The 19,118-nt window shown below is 41.9% G+C and overlaps 2 protein-coding genes and 1 long non-coding RNA gene across 3 annotated transcripts; 2 read left to right on the forward strand and 1 right to left on the reverse strand.

Moving 5' to 3' along the window:
- Positions 1 to 1,722: 1,722 nt before the first annotated feature.
- Positions 1,723 to 9,522, reverse strand: LOC135247349 (uncharacterized). Its single transcript, XR_010328204.1, has 3 exons — positions 9,281 to 9,522; positions 2,740 to 2,853; positions 1,723 to 1,824 (listed from the first exon to the last, which is right to left on the reverse strand). It is a non-coding gene; the product is annotated as an uncharacterized LOC135247349 (long non-coding RNA).
- Positions 5,467 to 7,629, forward strand: LOC135247346 (homeobox protein HMX2-like). Its single transcript, XM_064320684.1, has 2 exons — positions 5,467 to 6,309; positions 7,041 to 7,629. The coding sequence occupies exons 1-2, from the start codon at positions 6,063 to 6,065 to the stop codon at positions 7,583 to 7,585; spliced, it is 792 nt and encodes a 263-aa protein (XP_064176754.1). The 5' UTR covers positions 5,467 to 6,062; the 3' UTR covers positions 7,586 to 7,629.
- Positions 9,523 to 9,579: 57 nt separating the features above from the next.
- Positions 9,580 to 17,787, forward strand: LOC135247347 (mitotic checkpoint protein BUB3). The gene is made up of 8 exons (XM_064320685.1): positions 9,580 to 9,744; positions 10,455 to 10,649; positions 11,093 to 11,162; positions 11,387 to 11,538; positions 13,918 to 14,076; positions 14,405 to 14,582; positions 15,256 to 15,472; positions 17,110 to 17,787. The coding sequence occupies exons 2-8, from the start codon at positions 10,455 to 10,457 to the stop codon at positions 17,117 to 17,119; spliced, it is 981 nt and encodes a 326-aa protein (XP_064176755.1). The 5' UTR covers positions 9,580 to 9,744; the 3' UTR covers positions 17,120 to 17,787.
- The last annotated feature ends 1,331 nt before the right edge of the window (positions 17,788 to 19,118 follow it).

The following is a 19,118-nucleotide window of genomic DNA, read 5'->3' on the forward strand; positions in this document are numbered from 1 at the left end:
CGTTGCACCATTGAGGAAGGTAGCCTAAAATACTACAGTAAAACATCCAGCTGTAGAAATGGAATGAATGTAAAATCAGACCCTCTCACTAACGGCGTCTGCTAAATGGTATGATGTAGCATACATACGAGCTCAACACTGATAACTGTATTGTGGAGATGTTCATTTACGCTACACCGACTTGACTGACCATTCAAGACAACTGTGTTTCACAGACTTGCCGAAGACAATGTTGTTCAGAGCAGTCAGGCAAATGTATTAAGGTCAGGCATAAATATGATGGCGAAATAGCATGATTCATATACTGCAAATATCAGAACGAAATTAATTCACAAATTGATATCTTTATTAACAGGCTCCTTAAAATTGTCTACATTGCACACTCTTCCTCTAAGTCGTTTACATGGTTTTACATCAATTCCCAAATTGTCGAATAACGCATGTCCAGTTCTTATATCACTGCAAGGCAACACTAGTACCGCAAGAACATCAGCTATTTAATGACATGAATTGAAACACCTGACTATATTAAGAAGCTTTCCGACGTGGATACAACAACAACAACAACAATAATAATAATAATAATAATAATAACTTATTGCATGTTTCGATAGACAAGGCAACTTTACAAGATAAAGTTACAAGCATTACCAAAACCCAGGACTGTGGAAAGTCGCAGATTTTCTGTTGTATAATTAGCAAGCATAACACTGAAATATAATTTAGGCCGACACAGAAACATAGAAAACACGAAACGAATTAATACACATAAAAACGAGGCACAATTGAACATTCACAATCCACCAGTAATCATAATTATGCTATAACGTTATAAACATTATATTATATCCACTGAATACATAGCTATAACTATAAGCATAATAATTAATTTCCAGATTTTCTGAAGATTAGATAAAACTTGCAATCAGTCTATAGGCAATGGTGCATGCTTATTTTCAACGCCGATATGAAACCACGCATGGAGCGTCGTTATAAAAAAAATAGTTTTTTTTTTTTTTTCCCGATAATCACTTGTATTGGCATATACCATGTAAACTAAACATGGGCCCATTAAAGAACATTAATAGATTTGTAAAGCAGTATGCTTCAGCCTATATTGATCGAAATATGACGGGAAAACATTGTTTCAAATGCAGACCATTGTCCATGTTTCGTTCATGCTGATGACCTTGATTTGTCCGAATAAATGTTTTTTAGAGGGGAAAAAAATCACTTCAACAACAATCTCATTTGCGCAACTTTTGGAGAGGGAGAGAGAGAGAGAGAGACGGGGGGGGGGGGGGGGGGTGTCGTCTGTGTGTACGTGTGTGTTGGGGAGGGGGGGCTATTCGCTGATGGGGCACCGCTATCATTTAAAATTAACCGCGCCTTATTTTGAACAGTCCACAATCATACACCTGGGCTACTTTACCTAACTGCTGTGCCATTTCTACGTAACTTATCAAGTGGTGAAATGTTATGTTAAATGTACTTTTTTAAACTCTTTTTTAAAATTGTAACGTCACCTCGTGTCTCGTTCATTCGCGTAAATGGTTGTGTGCAGTGAACATTTCCAGTAGCGTAGGCTACTTCAAAAAGGGTCCGAACTTTTTAAAATACATTTTAAGCATGGCATTGGGAGGTAAGCAGATTTCTCACTTTCATTTTTTACTTTTACTTCAATACTCCCCAATAGAACGGAACAACGCACGAAACAGACACTGATTATTTATTTATTTATTTATTTATTTACAGTTAAAATCACATAAGCATATAGAACACCGTCGCCTTCGTCGCACGTCTCGTAGGTGTTTATTGCGTCACCTAAAGAAAAGGTCTATTTTTTAGACACAAGAATACCGATACCTATATCTACAGAGGAATTATGACCACTCAAAGAAAAGCCAAACTGCCAATCAACACAACAATGAAATTATGGGCTACATGTCTACAAAGCTTATTTTAAATAGCACTGAGTCACTCCATGCTAGTAAACTGTTTCTCCATGTGAGCGTTTGCACAGGATCAAGAGTAGGCCAACAGGGAAAGCAAATGTAATTACATTTATCAGCAGTAACCTGTAGGCTAACCATAATTGAAGGTTGTTGCTCCATCTCCACTGCACATGGCATTTCGGCGTATGCTTCCTGTTCAACAGACCTAAACGCTGTTTTGTAGCAGAATACAAGTTTGGCTTTTCTTTTCACGGCTCTTGGTTTTGAGAACATTATACGCAATTCCTTCCGCTCGCTGATTAAGTCTAGGCATAGATTTAGCATGGGCTCTACGCCAGTTCAGCAGTTAGTTTAAATTATTTGTAATCTGTTTGCGAATAAAAACCTGTTTTTCAAACAACCACGAGTTCCCAATTCGCTTTCATGATTGAGTGTAAGCATCAGATTTTCATCAAAGTTCTATTAAGTGAAACATAGGTTGCAGGGCACCCTCTGATTGAAACAGTTTAAATTTTAATTGTGTTTTTAATTTGACATATAGTTGCAGAGAGGAATGACACCGCAACGCCATGGGGCGGTCGATTTTCCTCATCTCTCCCAGAGGAATTGATGAGTCTATAAGAGCAGTAGATTGGAAACCCATTAAAGCTCAATGGTTAGATTGTTAATTGGAACTTGATGGATAGGAGCCCTTGGATAGGCTATACTGATCCAATCTTCATGACTTTCTGTTTTCCAATAAATTACCCAATTCATTTTCAGACACAGATTACATAAATTGTACCTCCAGGGCTCCAGCTCGTAGGGAAAATTCACTCTCCCTCTGCCCCCCTTTCTCCGTTTCTCTCTTGTAGCTTGGAGATGTCATCTGAACCAAAGAACAGAGCTGGCTCCGGTCCTTGAATGAAAATCGAAACATAATCAACGTTCATACTTAGAAAATTTATTGAGATCATTTTCTCTGGTAATTTCCTTATTTTAAAGTTTGGACGCGCCATACATCATAAGCGCGAGTGTAAATGATCTGTGTTTTATATTTATCGAGGCTTGATTTCCAGATCAAAGCTGTTCATGGCTTCATTTGTCTTTCCAAGAGAACCCTTTCTGCCCATGCTACCGGAGACTTTCGCCCGTTCTCAGCATTTGCTGCGTGCGGAAGGAATAGCAATATTGCACACAAAAAAACTTAGGCCAAAGTTTTGCTCTGCAGCTTAATGGTGTGTCTCATCGATTCCATATTCTCCTGAACACGCTATCTTAGCCTATATGTTACAATGATACACTGAAAAGCAGCGTCAATTGTACAGTTATCGAATTTTATAATGCTTCACTGAAACCTTAACATACACAGTAAATATCCAGTCACTGAAATTGATAAAGATATAAGCAAGTGCATTTTGCCTATGTCAAATCACATTATTATTATTATTATTATTATTATTATTATTATTATTATTATTATTAGTATTATTATTATTATTTACTCTCACAAAGACAAGGCATTGCTCGCAATATAGGTGACATTTGCATTGAAGGTTACATCCTCAATTATTCAATTCAAAATTTTAAACAAATTCGGAGCAGCCAGCACCATTATCATTATAAACTTATAAATATTGATGTCTCGCAACTTTTTATTGGCAGAACATTGCTATAGTTAGTTTCCCATTACTTAAAATAAAATCGTTTTGTTGATAAAACCATAAAGAGTTTGATAACGAATAAGTGTTTATTTTGGATATGTGGAAATGAAGGATTATGGGTTAGCTGGGATCCAGTCTCTCTTGAAAGGGGGTCAAAGGTTTTGGGAAAAGGTCAGGGTCGCCATCACTCCTTATATCCTTAACACTTCAGGTTAAGAGTTGACATTATGATTAAAGCTGACCATTTGTAAAGTGTCCTAGCTCCGTGGAAAGCCGTAATAAGGTTAATGTAGTAGAACAACGTATCCCACCACGCACCTGCCCCCCAAGACCTGGCAACTACTGGGGTCCAACACACACCCACTAGTCAGTTTGTCAATCAATTAACTGGGCAGGGTGTCGCCACCCGAGGTGATGCAGATTGTCCTTGAAATTAACAAATGTATCCTTAATTGGACCAAATGAACACACAGAACAAGTATATTTACATGCGCTTGAGAATTAAGTACGAGATTATCTGTAGATTATGTGCTAAAGGTGTGGAAGGTCGCATATTTTGTTCAAGCACAACCGGAAATTCTTCTGACAACAGGCATGCGTATACGCAGATTAAAATCATTAGATTTACGCACGGCGTTATCCATTTGCGTAATAAGCTATTAAGGGCTTTAATTCTACGTTTGGGCGCGGCCGTTATACCTTCTTATAAAGTAACCTACTTAACTAGCCTACTACATTATATGTAGGATATTGTAAACATCAAGATAAAGGCGTCCGCTCAACAAACACGTAGTCTAATTAATACTTAATGATTGAGCGTTGTGACCGTACAATCCACGTTGTAGTCCTGATCAAAATCGCCGCTTGAGGAGGCTATTACTACAATCGAGTTATTCGACCATTGATAAATGATAACAGCTGAGGATACAATAAAGATTAGTGCGCATCGATGACCGTGTATCTTTCTGTTGCTATATCGCGGTACTTTCAAGCAGTATGGCCATTAGCTTCTCATTTAGCAGGCTAGCAACGACAAAAGCGTTGACTACTTCTATGAAGTAGAAATTACAATTCATTTGGGTTTCGCTTACGAGGGTATTTTAGTTTCTTATGCCTCGTAATGCTTATCGTCGACACAATGGATACAATCATTATGCGTGCCCACTAAATTAGGTTTATAGGGGAGCTGAGAAGAATGAGGAAACTCGCCATCACATACCCGAAAATATCCATCACACATATTTAATTTAATTAATGCCTTGAATGTGAAAATGCTTCCAATGTAATGCATGAAAACGCAATATAAAATTACAATATGTTCAGTAGTCCGGGTAAATTTGTTTCCATTACGCTCTATGTGGAGGTCAAAATTTGGGCGCATTATAGCCTCTATAACTGGCGTCCAGAAAACACTGCAAATAAAATAATAATAATAATAATAATAATAATAATATGCTATTAACAATTAAAGACAGATAGCAGTTATCTTGCAACACTATGCAGCGCTAACCTATTTTACGACTTCGACCCATAATGGCAAACAGGCTACTTTTCTTCATGTGAATTCTCGTTTTTTTATATAGGGAGATGTGACTCCTCCTTTTAAGAATCTCACAAGAGATGATAACTGGTTGAGGTTAAATACAAACACGTATTCGTCTTTTCTAAATAGGTTTTCATAATTTACTGAATTGCTATTTTTATATAATGCTTTTTCTAGCCTATATTTTCTATGTTGTTTGTCCTTCATAAAAAAATGTCATTAGACTTTAATGTGAAAATGCCTAGCTCAATGAGAAGTTAATGAGTTACACGAGAAAACAGCGGTAATCGTTTAGATTAAGGTAGCCGATACTAATTCTAAATTCTCATACGAACATTTGACACCGATGACATACATCCTACGATGAAAATTTGTATGCAGATGATGTCCAAAATTCCACTGTTATGTTTTTCTTTTGAGTTGTTCGAAATGCATATTTGCAAATGCATATTTGTTTTGAGCATGTCCCGACCTTACAAGCAGCGCGTGTGCGTGTATAGTCTGTGTATGTCAGTGTCTATTATATTTGATTTGCTAACTGAGGGAAAAAAAACTTTGCTGAGAAAAAAAGACTGCCTGCTCGTGGTGATCTCTATGTTTTAATATTCCTCACTCTACTGCGTAAAAAAGGCAGCGAGTTTGAAATTTCCGGGTCTTACTTTACGGCTGTGATTGGCCCACACGAAGCTTACCCACATGCAAAATGAACCAACGCAACAATACAGCTTTGAGTCCACTGCGAGTGGAAGCCTGCGGGATTACGTTCAAGCAAGTATGACTACGGACAAAAACTAAAAACCGTCCAGCCTCCTTTTGAACTAGCTTATCTTATTGTACACGGAGCACGGGTTAGTCGTTTCGCTCGTTTCTACATAAACGCAAAGGCTATTGTTGCTATAGCCTGAATGCTATGAATCCAGAATGAATAGTACAGAGGACAGTGGTAGCAAGTGCCCTATCTCCAGCTTCACCATTCAGTCCATTCTGGGTACCACATCCGAAGGCGCGCGCAAGGAGAATTCCAAAGGAGGGTTGCAGAGAAAGCGCACACGATCGGTGTCATCCGAGGAGTGTAGCGCAGCAGAAGACACTTCAGACTGCTTCTGCTCAGAGCCCGGAGATCGGGAACCGTGCAATCGACATGAACCTCTCAACTTTTCTTGCCTGAGTAAGTTAACAGTTGTCGGCATCTTCAGTATCTTTACGTTTTGCTTTCCTGATATTACGTTTCCTTTTATAATCTACACCAGTACTAGGTGCACACATTCAGATTATTCAAAATTTGGCTAGATTAGAAAAAAGAAGAACATTTTTTTTTTTACATCTAAAAACAGAATTGAGTTCGTTAATTGATTAAATAGGCAGTTAACAAATATTTTCCCCCAGTCGACCATGCACTGTAACCTAATTTAATTAGTAGAATGAACCTGCGTTACTCATACGATATTGTTTATTTAATGGGACACTTACAACCTTTCAACATTCGATAAAGCAGTCAAAGTTCAAACTTAATGAACTCTTGTACAAATTATTACATCGTTTTAAAATTTCAGTAGTTCATTCCACTGAAGCACATTGATATATTGAATTAGTCCAAATACTGAAGATTGGTTCTGCATTTGAAACGTATACAAAATGGCTCTATGTTGCTATATAAGTTCATACTTTATTTGCATGAATTCATTAAAAATGTTTTTTTTTTATTTATTTATTTTTAAACACCACATAAACTCGATAATTGATTCGATTTAATTCATGGGTAGTAATTCATTTAATTTAAATGAAAAAGGCATGTCGATGCTGTGCTAATATATTGTTCCTCTAAATTTACAATATTATGCATAAATGCATGCTGTTGTCACTGGTATAATTATGTTTATTATCTGTTTCTTCTTGTAGACTCCACCAAAGGAATTACGCAAGGGCAATCTGCTGTAGAAAGGCGGCAGCATTTGACTCACGCTCTGTTTCAGGACTACAGAGAGGACAGAGAGAGACCGTGTAGCCAAATATCATCTATTTCTGAGGAAAGGCCACGAGACGGTGAGGACAAACACAATAACTCGGGCAAGAAGAAGACCCGCACTGTTTTTTCGCGGAGTCAGGTGTACCAGCTCGAGTCCACTTTCGACATGAAACGCTACTTGAGTAGCTCCGAGCGGGCCTGCCTTGCCTCTAGTCTACAACTGACAGAGACTCAGGTGAAAACCTGGTTCCAAAACCGCCGGAACAAATGGAAACGACAACTCTCGGCAGAACTGGAAGCAGCGAATATGGCACACGCCTCAGCACAGACTCTAGTTGGGATGCCGCTTGTTTTTCGAGACAATTCCCTATTACGGGTTCCAGTTCCTAGGTCTATTGCTTTCCCAACGCCTTTATACTACCCAGGCAATCTGTCAGCTTTACCGCTGTACAATCTTTATAATAAGACCGAATACTAACTTCGTGTATGGGCATTGATTAAAAAAAAACAAAACAAAGAAAACTTTTAAAACATGCGCTACATGTCTGTATGTATATAATAAAATGCTCATTGGATGAATATGAAAGTATATTCTTATTATGCATCACGTTTGTGTAAATAAGAACGCTTCTCAATATACAGACTATCAAATACACCATGTGTATATTAATTATTGTGTACTATTTGTTTAGAGTTTGCACCCTTTGTCAATTACACGCAGTCTTGGGGAAATGATTTGGAAAGTTCAGTTGATTTAGCCGAATTTGCAATTGTTTTCCATTCACCTGTCTATATATTCTTCCATAACCGCGCGTAAATGAAATTATTAGAATATAAAAGACAATATACGTAATTTAAACACTTCCCCGGTTTATTTGAGCTTAGATAAATATGGAATTACAAATAGCCGGAGCGGTAGGCTAATAGGCAACCAAAGAACCACGAGAAACAATCAATGAATTCAACATTCAGTAGCCTATGGGGTCACTGAATCTAAATGCGCGTTTACACATTTCACAAATCAGCAGCATATGTGATTGTACAGCGTATTAACTGAAAGTGTACCAAACCAAATTATATTTTAAAAAGCGTAAAGACAGAAACCACCCGTCGTTTTCCCCTTGTTATCCTTTGGTGCTAGCTTTGTTGTCAGGTTAAGTCAGTCTGGAGAACAGTGCAGTAGGCTAATTGGTAATAATTCGTGCTTGATTGTAGCCTAACCCTCCACAACTCATCCACAATAAAATTACTGTATATGTGCCTCTGTGTTTTCTTCCATGTTATGCGCGAATCCTTGATAGAACACTCATATCTGTATCTGTGTATCTGTGTTCTCTTTTGTGCTGATGTTCGCTTTTAATGGTTTTGGTTTGAACAATCCTAAAAGTCTCAATGTCGTGGGCCTATTTAAGATGAAATAACTCAATTTCAAATGCTACCATACTGTTTCTAATAATAGCAAATTGTTATTGTTTAATTGATAAGGAAAGTGTACCAACATCAAGATGCGTCTACACAAATACAGGGATACAAATAGCAGAATTTTGTTTTGAACTGACGTGTGTTATAAAACACTAACCATTATCATTAAGTTTGTCTTATTTGGTGTGTGCGATCACCTAGTCAATTTTTAGAATGCGTTACGTAAAGTATGCAACCTGTAGTTACATGATAGGCTACGTTTCTAAGTCAAAACTGCCAACTAAGTTTGATCAGTTAACTGTTTAGTTCTTAACTACAATTATGTACATTTTATCCATAGGTAATTCGTACTAAATACTGACTATAGTAGGACTATACAGTTTTCCAGGATATTCCCTCAAACAAACTTAGCTTGTTTCATTAGGCAAACACAACTGTTTGGTTCAATTTAGCTCCAACGGCAATGTGTATTTTTAAATCAATTTCACATTTTACAACATAGGCTATTACTAAAATATAGCATACTCTTAGTGGGTGAACTTATGTTGGCAATGCTGAAAAAGACAATGCAGTGTAGCACACAGACTAAGCTATCGAATGAGGATATACAAATGTATTTCACTCTAGTAAAGTAAAAGTGTTCATTTTTAAGCTAAAGTTAATTTAAAGGTGGGGAAATCGGGGTAAGCATAATAATGCGTGAAATAGCATGCCGCTTATCACAAAACACTAGGCTTCGTCCCTTACTCACCTGTGCTGAGTATTCCCAGGGACTTTGGCTACAACTAGCTTGTTACCTATTTAAGCTGCTATTAAGTCTCTTCCTATTGAAATGGGTGGACTTAATTCTTTCGGATTCAGGATGTCTGAAAATGAAAAAGTTATCATCACTTATCCTGTAAAACGCCACAGGTTTCGAAAGAACGTGAAAATGTGTAAAGTGATATATTTGTCCTGTGTCACGTGGTATGTGGTTTGACAACGGAAGTACTTTGGTAAAAGGAACTTAAGATTTTAAAGCCAATCAGGGACGCTGCGGGAATTTCCACGATTTGAGTCGACCAATAGGAGACCGATTTTTTCGGTGGTAAGTTGAAGTTGAGAAAGCTGTTGTTGTACAGGCTCATGCGCGTTAACATTAGAGCTGTTTATTAGCTAAAATACTGGTGTTGGGCTACGTTTCTACATTTCAGCAATACTTTAACTCAAACAACGGTGAGTATAGATTTATCCAATGACATTTTGCAATATTATTGCTCGATAAAACTGAAAAATATACGGGGGAAGGGAGCGTTTTCAGTTTACCGGCGGAACGGGGCCTAGTTAGCCCTCTAGCTAATGTTAGCTTGCTAATCCTTTTCTGTTTAGAAATACAACTGGTATAAATTCCTTAGCTTACAGTAGCCAGTTAGTTAGCTGACAAGCTTTAAGTTAGGCTGTCGTGTTTGTTAACTAGCAATATGTTTTTGGTCTGTTAGCCAGTATTAGTTATAATAATGTGTGTCCTAGCATGCTTTTCATATCCAATAAAAGTCGCATGCTACTAACTGATAGACGAGCCTGGTTTGTCTTGTTTTATAAAGACTTGCTGCATGTAGCTTGCAGCTGCTAGCTAGCTTTTGTCCCTGTCTGCATGTATTGCACTTTGAATCGACACCATACGAGAACTTTTGCGCATGGGCCTCTTTCCGCCGAAGTTACTCGATTTCACCCAGTGTGCATCTGACACATACACACTCAAAGTTGTTCATTCATTTTGAGTAATTTTCCCGTTCACAAAATCCGTTAGCGTGGTAAAACTGTCATCGAGGTGCAAAATGTGTTTCTATGGTTGGTTGTATTGTTTGTCTATATATTTTATTATAAAGTACGGTAAATAAAATGCCCACAAATAATTGTGTTCCTATCATCCGTTTCGTTCTCAGATGACTGGTTCGAATGAGTTTAAACTGAACCAGGGTCCGGAGGACAGCATCTCCGCAGTGAAGTTCAGCCCCAGCACAGCGCAGTTCTTGCTGGTGTCTTCCTGGGACTCCACTGTCCGTCTCTTCGATGTTGGGGGTAATTCCATGAGAATGAAGTACCAGCACCTGGCGCCCGTGCTCGATTGTGCTTTTTATGTAAGTCAACTTTCTTCCCATTCCTGTTTATTTCACATGATAAAATATAAGCATAGAGTTGAATGGAGTGAATAGCCTAATAAATGATATGAATGAATTACTGAAATGGATTTGATAAAAGAACATTCTGTCTGCCTAAACGGCAAGCTAAACACTTGAAATGTCTCTTGACATGTCAAATTGTATACTGATATACTAAAAACAATGCTCATAAAGCATTGGACTTATATTCACTTTGTTTGAAGCTTGATATCTCAACTGTATGATTTGCAGATAGAATTCTATAATTCAAAACTTGTTTACTGTCAATTGACCTCTAAAGTCCAGTCCCAACACCAAGTTTTAAAATATCTGAGCGAGACATTGAATTGGAAAGAATATCTTCGCTTCTTGTGCTGTTTTAGCCTGAAATAACCAGCATTGATAACACTTTCCCCTGTTAGGACCCCACGCATGCCTGGAGTGGGGGTCTGGATATGCAGTTGAAAACACATGACTTAAATACTGACCAAGGTATGACTACCACTTTACATTTGCCCAGTAAGAGTATTGTGAACCTTGTATATTTATATAGTGAATGCACTTACTGTTACTAAATAAGTACATTCTTTTTAATGTATGGTACAGTGTTTTCAGTTTCATTGATTTGGGATGCTGAATAAACTACATACTGGAATTACATTATTATTATTATTTTTTGTAGTTTATGTGATGGTCTTGTACTCTCTCTCCTCCAGACACAATAGTGGGAACACACGATGCCCCAATTCGTTGTGTGGAATACTGCCCAGAAGTCAACGTCATGGTAACGGGCAGTTGGGACAGGTCCGTTCGACTGTGGGACCCAAGGACCCCCTGCAATGCTGGTACCTTTACCCAGCCTGAAAAGGTAGATACTCAGACATATGACACATGCAATACATACACCTCATTGCTATATTTCAGGAGCAGGTGCGTACGATGACATATTTGAATCCAAAACGATAAAGGCTAACCAAACCTACTTAACCTCTAGCAAATATGTTGGGGAGAGGAGAGACCAGGACAGGACCAGTAAGATGTGCGGAGTTTCAGGGAAATTGTGTTGATGGAGGTACTAATGGGGGTGGGAGTGGGTTGAGCCATACATGGAAAACTACATGGCAGTAGTTTTGCTAGCATGCCTGTCCGTTTAGACAAGGTGCACTTAGGGTCGCTGCACACTGCTCTGGGCCTCTGGAAGAACATTTTCATTTCTCTCAATGCCATCATGTCCATGTCGTCCACTGAAGGCCAAATAATAGCCAAATAATTTTGACGAAGTCCAGTCCAGTGATTTGTACAAGTACAGGTTACGTTACACCTGTATTGATGTGTCATGATACTAGATGGCTGGTCGTTCCAAACTAGCAAACATTTTAATGGCTCATCTAATGGCACGAATGACTCGTCCTCCTCTCTTGAAAATGTCAGGCAGAAAATACCATGTTTCCCAATTAACGTCAGTAAAGCCATCCCATGCAGCTGGCGAGTGATGATCGGCCGTCCCCATAACGGATCTAAGGCCGTGGGGCCAGAACAGAGTGGTCTGATTGGTGTAGGGTCTGATGATCTTTTGGAGATGTCACTGCACTGTCCCTTTAGCTGCCTGATAGGCTAGCGCCACGGTTATGAATATGATGTGAGCTGGTTGGCCTGGCCTGTAGAGGGAGATGAGAAGGGGAGTTACATGTCTGAGTCTGGGGAGGTTGTGGATCAGAGGAGCAACATCATTCTGGATGAGCTGCAGAGGTCTGATGGTGGAGGCAGGGAGGACAGCTAGGAGAGAGTTACAGTAGTCTAGGTGGGAGATGAGCGGCTCCTGGACTGAGAGTTGGGTTGGGCAGGTGGTGGAGGAAGGAATATATCCTCCAGGAGAGGGTACAGTTTGTTGTCCAGAACCACTCCAAGATTCCTGGCACATGAACAAGATGATAAGGAATTCATTTTTGAAATTTAAAGGAGTCCGTAAACCCAGCCCCGTCTTCAGTGAAAGAAAAATGATGTCGCCACAGACTGTTTATAGTGCCCCTAGTGATTTATTTAAAAACCAACAACTTTTCAGCCTATCATCAAGAGATATTTGGCCTGTTTTCTGTCCTTGAAGTCATTTTGTGCACACCATGGGTAGAATATACAGATGCTCCAATTATTGAGTATCTGAGTATCTGAGGTTGCCTCTGTGTGAACATGTGAAATTCAGTGTGCTTCAGAATTTGTGAAAACCTAGCAAATTGGGGAGGGGGACAGATGCAATTTCGGTATCCGCGAGCAGTTATCTAAATAAACCGTTTTGCCAATAATCACGGCGTCACATGATTTCACCCCTCCCGTTCTCTGGCCAACGTCTGGCCCGCGAAAGACACCTGTCCCGCGAATAGGGGAGCGGGATGAAAACGCCGGCACCAGTCCGCTTCGCCGTGGGGCGCGCCTGTCAAAGGTGAGCCTCCTCCCTGTCTGAGGTGTTAATGGCTGCATTACGCGCGGCATCGGGCTGCGCCGTTGCGCAGATTACTCCTGACCCAATTTCAGTAAGAGCTCCCCGTTTTGAGGATAAATGGACGGCATTAGATAACTGCGCTGATTTATGGGTAGCCGCGGCGAGGCGCGGGGACGAATTCGCGACGGGTAGGACGGCGGACCGCGGCTCCCGCGAATTAAACTGTTTATTAGTTCCACCGGGTTCATTATGTCACCCCTTCTCTGTAATGCTTCTCTTCAGGGTAGATGTTTTCACATGAATCTTTTCGAGATTTGTCAGCTCCGCGCGCGAGTGATTTACGACGCGAGTAAGGCGGGAGAGATCATTCAGGATCCAAGTGTCTGGCCGGCACCCAGCGGTTATACATATCGCCTTGGCGGCGGGCATGAATGACAATTATTTAATAGCGGGATAATCAGAATTATTTCAAGTGGTTCGCAAAGACAGCAGCTGCCACTACTCTGAAGATTGGCTGAGATGGTGTGTGGGTGGTTGATTTATGATAACAGTAATGTGCAGCATATGTAAAGAGCCAAATAAAAGCGGCAAGGGTTTTTTTTGGTCTTTTTTTTCCTCTCTCCTCTTCTCCTACCCCTAGAACTTGTTCCTCTGGCCTGTGAGCTTTTAGCTCTGGAAAGCCTACTGTGCCCAGAACCTAGTTGCTGGTAATAGCTGGTTTACCGCTACCTGCTACTGAAACAATGGAGAGATCGGTTTGATTGTTAGAATGCACATTACTGTATAAATCATCTTCCACAATCTTTCCAGGTCTACACGCTTTCTGTGGCAGGAGACAGGCTGATTGTGGGCACGGCGGGGAGGAGGGTCCTGGTGTGGGACCTGAGGAACATGGGATACGTCCAGCAGAGGAGGGAGTCCAGCCTCAAGTACCAGACCCGCTGCATCCGAGCCTTTCCCAACAAGCAGGTGAGCGTGCGCCGTCGCCCCCCGCAGGCCAGGCTGCCTCCCCGCACCTCCCTTTCAGGCCGTGCTTCGCCTTCGGACCAAACGGCGTCCTTCCGCATCGATTCTGGCCGACCCCCCGCTTAACTGGCCACAGATAGGCTGAGTGATGTCGCGTCTGTTTTTACTTATCCAAGCCGCGCGGCACTCCGGTCAGCGTCGGTCGTTTTTAAATGCGCCTTATAAATAAAGTTGACTTCGAACGACTCGGGGGGGTTTCGGAGTTGGAGCCGGACGGTCGCGGCTCGGAGTCACCGGCGGACGTGCGATAAATCTCCGCTCTCCGTTTCAGGGCTACGTGCTGAGCTCCATCGAAGGCCGCGTCGCCGTGGAGTACCTGGACCCCAGCCTGGAAGTGCAGAAGAAGAAGTACGCCTTCAAGTGTCACCGGCTGAAGGAGAACGGCATCGAGCAGGTCTACCCCGTCAACGCCATCTCCTTCCACAGCGTCCACAACACCTTTGCCACAGGTGAGACCACTCCCGTCGTTAAGACCCTGGGCTTTTTATTGCATGATGGGAGATAGAAGTCGCATGGTGATGCCAGACAGTCAGCTCTGGTCTTAATGTACTTTATGTTCTGTTTTGGAGAGCAGCATAGACTCAGCTAAGAAGTGCACTTTGAAAGCATCGGTTTGCTTTCCAACTGCCAGGAAATGTGAATCGCGACATTAGTTCAAGGCATTACGTATGCTATGAGCTACCTTGTTTGTGACCATGCTCCACATTGCATCTTGCGGCAAAGCTACAAATTTTGATTGTGCTCCTTCATAGCAACCCCTTTTTAAAAAATCTAGAATCAAAATGGTTTTTAAACATGTCCACCAACTGCAAGTACACTGTAACTAGTGCAGTGCATGGAACCTGATCAGTGCTTTGATTTGACTGGTATGATAGATGAATGAATGAATTTATATAGCACTATTCCGAACGTTCAGTGCTTTACAGTGATGAGTGGGAACTCACCTCACCCACCATCAGTATGTGGCACCCACCTGGGTGATGCACAGCAGCTCATCTCAGTATGTCTTATGACACAGTGGTTCCCAGGATGAGCCCCGGTTCTAAAAGACAGCAGTGTAAAGTGTGTGTAAAACATGAGTGGCGGTTCTCATGGCCTACCCTTCCCGCCACGTCCCCACAGGCGGTTCGGACGGGTTCGTGAACATCTGGGACCCCTTCAACAAGAAGCGGCTGTGCCAGTTCCACCGCTACCCGACCAGCATCGCCTCGCTGGCGTTCAGCAACGACGGCTCCACCCTGGCCATCGCCTCGTCCTACATGCAGGAGCAGGGCGACATCAGCCACCCCGAGGACGCCATCTTCATCCGCCAGGTCACCGACGCTGAGACCAAGCCCAAGTGAGCCCTGCCTCCGCCCCCCAACCCCCAGGTCCCTCTCAGTAATCCCCGTAGGGTCCGTCCGCTCCTTCGTTTTCTCTAATTCCATGAATGGCATTATTGATGGGGTCCGCATGCAGCTGCGATCTCTCTCTCTCCCCGGCTGATCTCTATCTCGCTCTCCTGAGGTTTTCAATATCCGCCAGCTGATAGACGTCTGACAAACGAACGAGAAAAGGCTCTTTTTTATTATTACTATTTCTCATTCCGTTTTTTATATTCTGTGTTGCCGCGCGACTCTCTCTTTTGCAGGCTGGTTTGGGGAACAAAGGCACTCGGAGTTTCGGCCGAGTTTTACGCTCCCGGTATCGCGTTCGCACCTTCGGCCGGTCGCTTTAATCTGACTGCGGAGCCCCCCCCCCCGCCCCCCGCTCTCTGCACCTGCAGTGTTTTCCCGTGTCACTGCGGCGGTTTTGACGAGCGCTCGATCGACCCGGCGATTCGGCCGAAGGGAAGCTAACGAGCCTTCATTGACCCATCCGCCATTATCGGGACGGAGGGGGGGGAAAAAATGACCGAAGAAAGACATGACTGAAGTCAGTTTACAGTAGCCGTAACGATGCTGCCTTTACAGTATTCATCAGAAGGGCAGCCTCCCGGATAATGACCTCAGACGCGGTTGGGCTGCTTGCGCCCCAGGGGAAGCGAGCCCTCCGGTGATCGAGCGGCAACATCGCTGCTTCCGGTAGCCGATGCAGACGGGTTTAAAATGTCCCCAGATGCTGCCCGCTGGCGAGCGGTTGATCCTAGAGAGGGGGGGGAAGGGGGGAGGGGGGGCGTGTTGTGTAGGTAATGCAGTGACGAGACGCAGGGCTCCCGCGTCTGCTTGGGAGGATGGTTAAAGTAAGTGCAGTGCATAAAGACAGGCAACTCCCTGGACCTTTTTCTGCCTTTAACCGGATTTGAGGGAAGCGTAACGAGGTTTCGGGACTGCCTCCTTGCATCGTAACCTTACGAGCTTCTTCATTTATTGACTGTAATGATTAAAAAGGCTGATCTGAGCCGGAATTGGATTCCCGCGATCCTGTTTTATATCAGAGGTGAAATGGCAGAGCAGGGGGGGAAGCGCACCGGTTCGCCGCACTCGATTTATGAGAGAGGCGGTCTTCGGCCATTTTGTCATTGCCGGATGTACGGGGAGGCTACCTAAACTTTAAAGCAAATCATTGGACCGTGACTTGAATTTCACAAATACGAGTGGGATTTCCTGTGAAAAGCAGATTCCCCTGTGGCAAACCCAGTGTTAATAGTTTAACTTTCGGAGCATAGTAATCGTAGTGGTTGGTCAGATTATAGCCTGAGGTATATAAACAAGCTGGTAGAATTGACAGTTCAAACAGAAACTGTATCAATATGCAGTTCAGAAGTGTGAGGTGATACTCCTAACCCTGCTGCTCGCATCACAATACGGGCTTGAACCGGGAGTGGGTGGGGGCCGGAGCCGCCGAACGTCTTTTGTCAGGGGGCGTTTGGTGTCGCGAGTGGTTCCTAACTCTAAACAATGGATGCTAGCCTCGCAGCTTCCAGCCGCTGAAACGCCTCGGTTTTCCGACTGTTCCCATGTTCCCACTGTTCACCGTGACGTCTCTGCCCCGCAGGTCGACCTAAACCCGTCCTGGGAGCAGGTCTTCAGGCCGCGTCGCCTCAAACCCCGGTCTGAGGCCTGCGTCTCTTGGGGGAATATCTGCTGGCATCCAGTTGAACATGAATCCTGCTCCCTTTTTTTTCTGCTGTCCTATAATCCGCCTGTGTGTTTTTTACTTGTATTTCTGAAGAGTAGGGTTGTGTTGAAGGCCACAGACACGCACACCATCTACTCTCTGACTAATTTTAGTGCTTTTTATTCTGAATTTTCTAACTTTTGTAATGTGATCATTGTTGGTGTTCTTTACAACTTTGCAAATGTTTGTTCTGCTCGACACTGTATTCACGTGACATTTTCCTTTTTTTAAACTGCTCATTTCATTTTTAAAAGGACATTTCTCATAGTTTATGCTATGTATGAAACATTTATTTTAAAATTGCTATCTTTCTGTATTGATCCATGTCTGTGCAGCTGTATCACTGCTGCTCTTCTTAAACATGGAATTACTGTAGCCAATTATACCTGAAAGTTACTATTCTGCTAAAACAACAGTATTTTCTCATTTTCTTAAAAGAAAATTTGGGCCAATGTTGTCATTTGTATTAAAGTAACAAATTTTTCATTTTTTTTTTCACTTAAATGGATCCAAGATCACGTGGCATCTTTTAAAATAAAAACAAAATCTAAAACACGAAGTGTACAATGTGGTGCATTTGTATTCATTTGTATTCATTTTATTCAATCTCCTGCGTACTCTGTTTTGGCTTTAATTTTGCTCCATATCATGTATGAAGTGGGGCGGGGGTTAACATGGATGTGCATACAGTGCTTCTACACACTGAAATGGAGAGCGTAAGAGTCTACACACTGAAATGGAGAGCATGATACCATCTACACTGAAATGGAGAGTGTAAGAGTCTACACACTGAAATGGAGAGCGTAGGACAGACAGTCTACACACTGAAATGGAGAGTGTAAGAGTCTACACACTGAAATGGAGAGTGTAGGACAGACAGTCTACACACTGAAATGGAGAGCTAAGCAGTCTACCCTAAATGGAATACGAGCAATTAACACTGAAAGAGATGCTAAACAGACAGTCTCACTGAAATGGAAGTGTCAGTACACACTAAATGGAGAGCTAGGACAACAGTCTACACATGAAATGGCTTGTAGTCTACACTCTGGTAGGCAATGCTACACTGAAATGGGGTAGGACAACATGTTACACCTGAAATGGAGAGGTAAGTCTACACACTGAATGGGAGTGAGACCATCTACACTGAAAGGAAGTAAGACTACACCTGAAAGGAGAGCTGACAGACAGACACATGAAATGGAGAGTAGACAGTCTAGCAACTGAACGGAGAGTGTAGGACAGCCTACACCCTGAAATGGAGAGCATAAGACAGTCTACACACAATGAAACGGAGAGCATAAGACAGTCTACATACTCAAATGGAGAGCATAAAACAGTACACACTTGGCCTGGGACCAAAAGCTGCACTGATGGTTATCTCCAGGGCAGAGCTGGGAGATAGGATGATACGAGTGTGGAAGAAATCTGACCAGTCTAGCAAAGTTTGCTTATTAGCTTAAGCGATAATGTTGTACATGAATTTCAAAAATGTTTATGTTTTTGCTGTAGCCACGTACCTGCATTTTTTAAGGAAAAAAGGACTGATTGTTTTGATTATTCAAGTATTCTGAAAGGCTGCAAATTATATCCCCCTACTATTATAGACTTAAGTGGGATGCAGTCTTTTGTGAGTGTTATAACAACCTTCACGATAATTTGCTTTAGTGTTCGTCCTGGTATTACTGAATTAATTACACAGTGTCTAAAATTTTCTAAAAAGTGACCATCGATGGAAACATTTTCATCGCAACCTGAGGTGGGAAAAAGTCTAGTGAGTACTAGACTCTGCATAAATGTGAAATAGACTTCAAAAATGGCTACTTTTCGTATTACAAATATGTACTAATGCATTGGCCTTTAATGGCAGCTTTGTACTGATGTGT

The sequence above is a fragment of the Anguilla rostrata genome, chromosome 2 (assembly GCF_018555375.3).
Source record: "Anguilla rostrata isolate EN2019 chromosome 2, ASM1855537v3, whole genome shotgun sequence".
Lineage (NCBI taxonomy): Eukaryota > Metazoa > Chordata > Actinopteri > Anguilliformes > Anguillidae > Anguilla > Anguilla rostrata.

Excerpts from the sequence above, each read along its gene's own strand:
- LOC135247346 (XM_064320684.1), top strand. The coding sequence starts at position 6,063 with ATGAATAGTACAGAGGACAGTGGTAGCAAGTGCCCTATCTCCAGCTTC. Across the intron at positions 6,310-7,040 it reads TCTCAACTTTTCTTGCCTGA|ACTCCACCAAAGGAATTACG; the intron begins GTAAGTTAACAG and ends TTCTTCTTGTAG.
- LOC135247347 (XM_064320685.1), top strand. The coding sequence starts at position 10,455 with ATGACTGGTTCGAATGAGTTTAAACTGAACCAGGGTCCGGAGGACAGC. Across the intron at positions 10,650-11,092 it reads TGCTCGATTGTGCTTTTTAT|GACCCCACGCATGCCTGGAG; the intron begins GTAAGTCAACTT and ends TTCCCCTGTTAG. Across the intron at positions 11,539-13,917 it reads CCTTTACCCAGCCTGAAAAG|GTCTACACGCTTTCTGTGGC; the intron begins GTAGATACTCAG and ends CAATCTTTCCAG.